The sequence below is a fragment of the Boleophthalmus pectinirostris genome, unplaced genomic scaffold (assembly GCF_026225935.1).
Source record: "Boleophthalmus pectinirostris isolate CB_2022bp ecotype Guang Dong unplaced genomic scaffold, ASM2622593v1 HiC_scaffold_1669, whole genome shotgun sequence".
Classification (NCBI taxonomy): Eukaryota; Metazoa; Chordata; class Actinopteri; order Gobiiformes; family Gobiidae; genus Boleophthalmus; species Boleophthalmus pectinirostris.
Genome location: NW_026571107.1, coordinates 1 through 10,553, shown reverse-complemented (window position 1 = coordinate 10,553; position 10,553 = coordinate 1). Strand labels below are relative to the sequence as shown.

The following is a 10,553-nucleotide window of genomic DNA, read 5'->3' as shown; positions in this document are numbered from 1 at the left end:
TCAAACTGGTCTACTCTCACAGGAGTTTGAGGTGGTGGTGGGAGGAGCCAAATTAACACTAAGGGAAGATGAATCAACTGCAACCAAATCAACTCCCATTTACCTTTCAAATAGTTAAAATAACACTTTTTGTGTTAAATACAACTCTGAAATATTTTACCTTGAAATTTTAACCAACCAGCCTCCATCCTCCTTTAACCCCCTGCTGTGTACAGCTGATTAACTTTGTCTGTTTAATAATAACACATTCATTACTTAAATGGAAAGGTCATCTTGGGCTTAAATTGAAGTTTATAAACTCGCGGAGTTTTTCATGTACATTTGAAGCAGTGATTTATGCAATAAAATGGTTTAAAATGATCACTTTTGGTGACAATTTGTCAGGCGGACAGACATTTTTTTTGTCTTTTGGGGGATGTTGAGGGCAGCAAGCCCCAGAATATTTTTCTCCTAGTTTCCCCCATGTGTCAATACACACCATGCAGAATATTAGGCTTATTTGACCGTTTATGTATTTATGCACCTTTAACATTTACAGTTACATCGTTTCACCAATAGCTTTTCTTAAAAACTGTGTTTTTTTGGGTCCTGAGGTCAAACGGGGCCGAGTTGGGGTTGGTCCCTATCAACTCGTGATGGCCCAAGATATAAGACAGACATGTCAAACTCAGGCCCAGGGGCCAAATTTGGCCCATGATATAATTATATTTGGCCCGCGAGATGGCCCAAATATATATTAGATCTGGCCCAAAGGCTACAGATATAGAGACATTATTTATTTTAAATGTTGGTAACATATTATTTTAGGGTGCACTTATTACCAAACAGCCAAACAACCAAAATGTTGTTATTATTTTATATTCTGCTTGTTCTGGATTCAATGTTTAATCAAAACTATTATTAAAGATTTATTTTAATAAGTAAAGGTTTAACTTTACATATCTCGAAAGAAGAGAAAACATGCAGATGTTGTTGGAATTTTTCAATAAATATTTAGTTTGGCCCACGACTTAGTCCTGTTTATAATTTTGGCCTCTGTGAATTTGAGTTTGACATACTCCTGATCTAAAGAGAACAGGAAATAACAAAATAAATAATCACAGAAATAACCCTTAAACATTTTAAATCATACAAAATGAGACTAAACCAGAGCTGCATGTCTCCTGTATTTAAGTCACTGCACTGATTCAGCTGCATCCAAATAAAACACACTCGGCCCTGACAATTTTGCTTTAGAATTCTTCGTTAGGCCTCGTGCTCGGAGCTGCACATCACACAGGAAACAGTGCCCCCTGCTGCTTCAGAGCGTGACTGTGTGGTTACATCAGTGGTTCACATTCACTGGAGGAGCTGGAGTAATTTGAGTAACAACATTTGAAGCGGCTCCTCAAAGCTTTAAACAGATCTGCTGGTTAAAGGTGCACTGTGGAACTTTTCTGGAGAAGCGTTTGGAGATGTGGAGAGATGATTGTGTTGTGTGTGTCTGCAGTGTTCTGTTTTGTTTGGACTGTGTTGGACATAAAGTGTTGGAGTATCGATCTGTGGAGTGTGTGTTGTACGTGTGTCAGTGTTGTTGTCCTGCAGGGGGAGCTAGAGAGGATTACCTCAAATAGAGATATTGATTCAGGTCGTCCCCAGAGACCAGAGTCTGTACAGAGGCATGATGGGAAAAAATACTACAACAATTTAACAAGGTGGACAGTTTATTAGGTACACCTGAAACATGCCAGAAGGACTAAACAAGGACTAAGCCAGGACTAAACCATTATTTAACAAGGACTAATCCAGGACTAAACCAGGACTAAACAAGGACTACACCAGGACTAACCCAGGACTAAACAAGGACTAAACCAGGACTAAACTAGGACTAAACAAGGACTAAACGAAACTGAACAAGGACTAAACCAGGACTAAAAAAAGTACTAAACCAGGACTAAAAAATGACTAAACCAGGACTAAACCAAGACTAAACAAAGACTAAACCAGGACTAAACTAGGACTAAACCAGGACTAAACGAGAACTGAACCAGGACTAAACCAGGACTAACCCAGAACTAAACCAGGACTAAATGAGGATCTAAAAAAGGACTAAACGAGGACTAAACAAAGTCTAACCCAGGACTAAACAAGGACTAAACCAGGACTAAACCAGGATTAAATCAGGATTAAACCAGGTCTAAACCAGGACTAAACCAGAACTAAACAAGCACTAAACCAGAGCTAAACCAGGACTAAACCAGGATTAAATCAGGATTAAACCAGGTCTAAACCAGGACTAAACCAGAACTAAACAAGTACTAAACCAGAGCTAAACCAGGACTAAACTAGGACTAAACCAGGAGTAAACAGGAACTAAACCAGGACTAAACCAGAACTGAACCAAGACTAAACCATGACTAAAAGAGATTAAACCAGGACTAAACCACACCTTGTGATGTCATGTGGTGATGCAGGAAGTGCTCCACTGTGTCACCTTCACTAATAATCATTTGGATGATTTAGTCCTGATATTGCTGATCTCTACTGAACAAAATGTAAATGGTAACTACCACTTCATGACATCACAGGGTGGAACAGAGCATTTTGAGCTTTGGAGATGATAACAAGGTGGACACTTTATTAGGTACACCTGCAACATGTCATAAGAAGAATAACATTTGTATTTATATAAAGCAGGACTAAACCAGGATTAAACAGGACTAAACCAGGATTAAAAAAGGACTAAACCAGGACTGAACTAGGACTAAAAAAAAGGACTAAACCAGGACTGAACTAGGACTAAACCATGACTAAAACCAGGACTAAAACCAGAACTAAACCAGGACAAAAAACAGGACTAAAACCACACCTTGTGATGCCATGTGGTAATACAAGAAGTGCTCCACCGTGTTTTTAAACTCCGTCACTTTTACTAAAAATCATTTGGATCATTTTGTGCTGGAATTGCTGATCTCTACTGAACTAAATGTAAAAGGTAACTACCACTTGATGACATCACAAGGTGGAACAGAGTATTTTGAGCTTTGGGGATGTAAACAGACTAATAATAAAGGGTGTATCAAACATGTGTAAATGAAACAAAACACAAGTCCAGGTCTGTTTTTGAAGAGACATTCTTAACATGGTTTAAATATAACTTTATTTTGTGTAATTTGTGTCTTTATTTTCTAAAAGTTGATCTCACCTTTAGTTGAAAGAGGCAGGTCTTGATCATATTAAGTGTACATGACAGAGGCTCTGTTGTGGCCTAATGATATCAGGGTTATTAATAGACAGATCCAGACTTTGCGCTGGCCTAAGCCTGGTTTTGTTTTTTGAGCCGGACCAAAGGAGGAGATGTTTGGGGACCTCATCTGTGTGCACTGGCTGCTCTCTATCACTCTCCTGCTCTATCTCTTCTCCTGGATACGCAAAAAACACAAAGGTACTGCTTGATTTTCAGTGTTTATGAAGGATTTGTGTGTTTATTGAAGTGTGGGTTTAAGTTTGGAGCATTAGTGCTGAGGATGACAGTGCAGTTTTGCGTGAGTGCAGAGTGAATGAGGCAGAGCATGGAGCTGCACTCACACGTGTCCTCATCTGATCCTGGTTTAGTTTTGCTGTCTCAGTTTGTATGTGTGAATGTTTACAGCATATTATTATCTACTAAAATAATCATATAAATAGTTTCAGATACAGCACCTCTTGACTAATATATTTGACAATACTCAGTATACTGCAATACTACTTGAATAAAGTAAAGTTGAGAAAAGTTTTGGTGAACCAGGACTAAACAGAACTACTAAACCAGAACTAAATCAAGACTAAACCAGAACTAAACCAGGACTAAACCAGAACTAAACCAAGACTAAACCAAGACTAAACCAGGACTAACTCAGGACTAAACCAGGAGTAAACCAGGACTAAAAGTCTAAACCAGGATTAAACCAGAACTAACCCAAGAATAAACCAGGACTAACCAAGGACTAAACCAGTAGTAAATCAGAACTAAACCAGGAGTAAACCAGGAGTAAATCAGAACTAAACCAGGAGTAAACCAGGAGTAAATCAGAACTAAACTAGAACTAAAACCAGAACTAAACCAGGACTAAACCAGGAGTAAACCAGAACTAACCCAAGGCTAAACCAGGACTAAACCAGGACTAAACCAGTAGTAAACTGTAAAACAGAACTAAACCAGGACTAAAACAGGACTAAACCAGACATAATGAATAAAGTAAAGTTGAGTAAAGTTTTGGTGACTCTGAGTAAGTCTACAAGAGGCTAAAGCAGGGCTCTCCAACCTTTTTCCTCCAGTGAGCTACTTTTGCCAAACATAAATGCAGAGTTACTCATTTTAGTGTTAGTGCAAGAAACTGAGTACATATAAGATCCAGAGCAAACCTTGGATGAGTACAGTTAAATGTTTATAAAACTTAAATCATTATCCATGTTTTAGTGCACAAAGTCACACATCAAACTGACACATTTACATTTGTAATGATTAGTGCTGCTCTATTATGGAAAAATCATTATCATGATTATTTTGGTCAATATTGAAATCATGATTATTCAAACTATTTTTTTTTTTTTTTTTACTTACACAATGCATTTATTCAGCATTTCACTCTCTCAAAAAACAAAACAAAAACAAAAAACACTTTGTTATTGATAATTTAATAAACTTTCAAATTGAAAATAAATATAGGCTACAAATATGAACCTTAGAGCAGTTTTGCGATGTAAAACATAAAATGAATAAAATATACTTAATAAGACATAGAAGAACGTAAGTGTATCCTAAAGCGTTATATAAGAAAGATATAGAGCTGTGGAATGAATGAATCATGCATTAAATTTAGTTTGTTTTAATTTATATTTTGTCTTTTATATGTACAGTGAGTCCTAAATGAAATTGTAAATATAAACTTGTTGTTCATGTGCTGCTTTTCTTTCTTGAAATTCTGTCATTGTTTAAAAGGGTTTGGTAATTTTGCTTCAGCTTGAACCCTTCCTGTCATGATCCATGTATTTGTGGTCTATGTTTTGTTTTGTAGCTGCATATATATATACCATATATATGCATATATATATATGGTGTGTGTGTGTGTGTGTGTATATATATATAAAAAAAAAAAAAAAAAAAAAATGTGTTTCTCACCTTCCACCTTCTCTCACCCTCATTGAGCTCGGGTCCTCTACCAGAGGCCTGGGAGCTTGAGAGTTCTGCGCAGTATCTTTGCTGTTCCCAGTACTGCACTTTTCTGGACTGAGATGTCCATTGTTTTTCCCGGTATCTGTTGAAGCCACTCTTCCAGTTTGGGGTTACAGCCCCGAGTGCTCCGATCACCACAGGCACCACTGATGCCTTTACTTTCCAGGCTCTCTCCAGCTCTTCCTTGAGCCCCTGGTATTTCTCTAGCTTCTCGTGTTCCTTTTTCCTGATATTACCATCGCTTGGTATTGCGATGTCCACCACCACGGCTCTGCTCTGTTTCTTATCCACCACCACTATGTCTGGTTGGTTCGCCATCACCATTCTGTCAGTCTGTATCTGGAAGTCCCACAGGATCTTGGCTCGGTCATTCTCCACAACCTTTGGAGGTGTTTCCCACCTTGATCCTGGGGTTTCCAGCCCGTACTCTGCACAGATGTTTCTGTACACTATGCCCGCCACTTGGTTATGTCGCTCCATGTATGCTTTCCCTGCCAGCATCTTACACCCCGCAGTTATGTGCTGGACTGTCTCAGGAGCCTCTTTGCACAGTCTACACCGTGGGTCTTGTCTGGTGTGGTAGATCTGGGCCTCTATTGCTCGAGTGCCCAGGGCCTGCTCCTGAGCAGCCAGGATCAGTGCCTCTGTGCTGTCCTTCAGACCAGCCCTCTCAAGCCATTGGTAGGATTTCTTGATATCAGCCACTTCAGTTATGTTCCGGTGGTTCGCCCCATGTAGGGGTTTGTCCTGCCATGATGGTCCCTCCAGCACCTCTTCCTCTGGACCCCACTGTCTGAGACATTCTCTGAGCACCTCATCTGCCGGGGCCTTGTCCTTGATGTACTCAAGGAGCTTGGATGTTTCATCTTGGACAGTGGTTCCCACACTCACTAGTCCTCGGCCCCCTTCCTTCCGGCCTGCGTACAGTCTCAGGGTGCTGGACAATATTTTGTGGAAGCTCAAAACTGTTAATACGTGACTTTTTCCTCTTAAAATGCCTTGACAAGACTTAATCCAAAAAACTAAGACTTAAAAGTGTTAGAACTATTATTTCTTCTTGTAGTCTGCACTGAAATGGAGCAAAGGATCATGGTCTATGTAGTTCCCTCTGTCTTTTTTTTTTAGCTATTGCTGTAACAAAACTCTTAATTTAAGCAAAGAGACTTGTAATTCGATATATTGTGATGGTCCACGATATTATTGTGAGAACTTTGACGATACAATATCACAATATTTCGGTTACTGTTACATTCCTACCTCTGATCAGTAACAAGAACAACTGGCATCACCTGTTCAGATAAATAAATAAGATAAATAAGTTTACAGCCCCTCAGTCATCCAGGTAGAATCCATGACAAAAGAAGAAATTCAATTTGTCAACTGGACAAAAGTCTATTTTGGTCAACCAAAATAAACTTTGTCCAGTCGACAAATTGAATTCTTCTTTTGCCATAAATAAGTTTAATGCCATACTGGGTAACATTCTAAGCTGACCACAAAAAGTTACTCAGAATTAAAAAAAAAATCTAAATACTTTATACAGTTTTGGTGATTTAATTGACCTTGTTCGATGAATAAGAAACAAAAATAAAAATAGGAGTCAGCTGGTTGGACCTGGAAGTGACATGATCACTCACAACAATCCCATAGAAATTCACCAGTCGAGATTTAATTCAATAAAATGACAATGATCATTTATTGTGAGACAGTTTGAATTATTTAATTGACCCATACATTTGCTGAAATTCATTTAGCATACATTATATTCCATTTGTAACTGACTAAATATTTATTGTCCTTCTTCCCCTGATTTCTCCCCACATTGAAACCTCACAAAGTCCAGAACTCGCGCCTGCTTCCCTTTCAGAAACTGTGCTACGGTTCGGCTCGGGTCGCCCAAAAACGTCTGTGCCAAAAGTCGAGTCTCTCCCTCTCCGCACGGGAGATCCTCCATGTTCCCCAGAGCCACGGGGGCCTCTCCCACCACGTGCTGCCCCAGTTTACGCCCCAAAGCCCCCTCCTCTCCGGCCGGACCTCCCTGGAAGACCACCAGGGCTCCGTACCGCCCCATCACCACCTCCGCCTGCCCGGGGACAGAGCCGTGCACGTACGAGCCGATGTGCCAGTCTGAAGGGACGCCCAGAGTCACCGCGCGCTTCACAGACATGTTTTCACCAAGACGACCTGAGGGAGGAGGATACAGAGGGAAGTGTGAGGATAATGAAGGGCTCACATGGTTCAACACAATCACAGTGAAAAGTCTTATATTTGTAAATATTCTTTATTTAAAAGTCTTCAGTGTTCATATTTCAACCTTTATTTGGTTGATAATGAATCTAAAATGTCTGAATGTATCATAGAAATAACTTAGTTGCAGCCGTAAAAACAACAAACAAATATCTGTCTAAAAGTGCAACAAAAGCTATACAATTATAATAATGGTAACTGGAATAAACATTGACTCCTGAACATGTTGAAAGAGGTTTCTTCACTCAGCCAAAGCAGTAATTCAGAAGTTTTTGGATAAAAAATATTTTGCATATAAATCAATCAATATCAAATCAAAATGTAGCAGCTTCACTTTATCTTTAATTTAGCAGGACTCTCGTCTTCTGTGATCTAACCAAAGAATATAATGAGCATATACATTGATTGAAATCCTAGTTGTTACAGTGCTATTTTTAAATTTTTTTTGTAGGTTGTCATATGTGATTGTATTTAAAATGTTTTCATAAAAAACACTGATATTTTTGAGAGAGTTGTATATTAAATGAATTCATCCAGCACTGTACATTTCACTGACCGATTACAAAAGCCACGTGGTCGGCGAGAGTGACTCCTTCAGTGAGAGTGAGTTTGCTCAGGTCCTCTCCTCCCAGAAGACTCTGAAACACGAGGAGAACGATGAGGACCATCCAAAATGTCATTCACACATTCAGGATGGGACATACTATAGCTATTACATTTAAGTAACACCAGAGGGCAGCAAAGGACAATTCTAAAACAACAGACATGATACAGACTAGATGTCATCTACTGAACAAAGTAAGAAATTCAAAAAAGTTGATGTACATTTTGATTTATGTGTATGTTCTCCTGATTGTTGCCTTAATGGTTTAAATAAATACAGATTTCTGTGAAGTTCAAATATTTGTTAAATACACAAAGTCCTTTATAAGAAACACAACACTGCAAATCCATTTTGCAACAATCTTAATCCAAAATGGTCCAAAGACTGAATAAATAGAATCTAATATAGACCTGAGAATCATATGCTTTTAATAATGTTACCTTGACATATCCAGTGTGTTTCTGAGGTTTGTTTTTGTGATGAGCCAAAGTGGCAAAAGCGACAGCCTTCACCAGCTCCTGAAACTTCTCATTACGAGCCACAAAGTCGGTCTCACAATTCACCTGCACCCAAGAAAACAACCAAATATATTATAAATGTGTCCTTCCAAATGATAAAAAAAACAAACTTATAAATCTACTCGTTTCAAACGCTCCTCCTGGATTAACATCTAATGATAAAACAGATATTTTGTGCTCTAGATTGCAGGAAATGTTAAGACATTCAGGAGTGTTGACTACCAACAAATTGCCCAATGTTGATCTTGTTTTAATTGTGTCAATTACACATAAATGAGAACTGACCAAACAATGTGATTAATTAGTATAATGCCACATAGTTCATTAATTTCCATTAGGGCTGGTATCAATAAGAAGTTGCTGATATGATACATACCTCGATAAATAAGCCACGATATGATACCTATCTCAATACAGTGAGCTTTCGAATTGACACAATATATTTCAAATTGATTCGATACAGTTCATTAATATTATAGATCCATGTCTGAGAGACAAGATGGCTGCAACTGTCTGAGCAGGCCTCACATCTGTCTGTTACAAACTATCATCTGGACTAATCTGCCTGGAGTTTTTTGCATATATTGGATTACTACAATTACTAAGCAGTTTTTATAGCATACCAAGCTATTTTATCACTCTTAAGACGCTCTATTGGCTCGTTCTGAAATCCTAAGGCCGAGTGGCCTACCACTGTCAGCCATGCCACCGGGAGAAAGACAATCCCCCTTAAATCCAGACAACGATGGCAAAACATTCACACATCTAGAAGCACAGATCCAGCGACTATCCACTGAACTTAAGGAAAAGGATGAAATAATCGCTAAACTAATGGATGTTGCCTCAGGACAACATAAACGCATAGCCTTACTCAACAGCGCCCTCATGGACACAATAGTATGGGACCCACAGGCCACGTCCCGTCCCACCTGCTCAACCCCGCATTCCCCGTTGCCTCGCGATGCTTCCGTATTATGTAATAACGACAGAAGTCGTACATCTGAAATCCCCCTCCGACTTAACCTTACAAACCGTTTCTCTGTGCTGACATCGGACTCACCTGCTTCTCCCGCTCCGGTTCAGGCACCCCCCAATCTGGACTCTTCTACCGATTTCCCCGCTCTCCACAGTAAGGTCCCAGTCTCAAGGGACGCAAGCCCACTTCAGGCTACTACAAACGATGCTCCGGTATATCCAGTGGCCACTGCTCCCCTGTCCTCTCAGTCCATAAGTCCCCACAAGTCAACCGTACAGCGCGCTAAATCATCATCCAGACGAAAAATCTTAAAAGAGGCTGTTTTGAGACGATCCGGTGGTTCTCAGGTTGCTGCCCCGGCTCTGCCGCTCCACTCCTCGCTGCGCGCACATTCTCCGCCTTCGGTGGTATCACGGTCCCAAACCGCGGCACAGCCGATGGCGCTGAGGTCACCGGTGGAGCCACGGCTACAACAAGCTGCTGCCCAACCGGGGATCTTGTCTAAGAATCCTCTGAGGCCTCCGGTGGATCCACGGTTACGACAAGCTGCGGCGCGACCGGTGCCCCTGGCCGAGGAGGCGCCTCTGGAGCAGGAGTGCACTGCCGATGGGTCGGTACCTGGCCCGGCCCCTCACTCCGAGGCCCCCGTCTCCTCTCGGTCCTCTTCACACGGTGATGATCCACACCTCACAGGCCCACAAACTGGTCTTCAGCCACAGCCACTATTTCCCCCCAAAACAATTATCATCGGCGATTCAATAATCCGGCATGTTCGCTATTTTAATGCCATTACACACTGTTTTCCTGGAGCCACGGTGTCTCAGATTGTGAGCAAACTTCCTGACCTGCTCCAATCCATGCCCTCTACAATCTATAGAATCATAGTTCATGTGGGGACAAATGACGTGTCACGTGGGAAATTAGAGAACACAAAAAGGGATTTTGAGGATCTTTTCAATGTTCTGAAACCGTGGACTACTCAAGGCATATCCGTGTTCATCTCTGGTCCCATTC

General features: G+C 40.5%; 1 protein-coding gene across 1 annotated transcript; it reads right to left on the bottom strand.

The window, feature by feature from the left end:
* Positions 1-6,855: 6,855 nt before the first annotated feature.
* On the bottom strand, positions 6,856-8,617 carry LOC129408530 (elongation factor Ts, mitochondrial-like; the record flags this gene model as incomplete). The annotated part of the gene is made up of 3 exons (XM_055152231.1): positions 6,856-7,378; positions 7,998-8,079; positions 8,486-8,617. Coding segments are annotated over 3 exons (609 nt in total), but the record flags the coding sequence as incomplete, so codon positions are not given.
* Between the last annotated feature and the right edge of the window lie 1,936 nt (positions 8,618-10,553).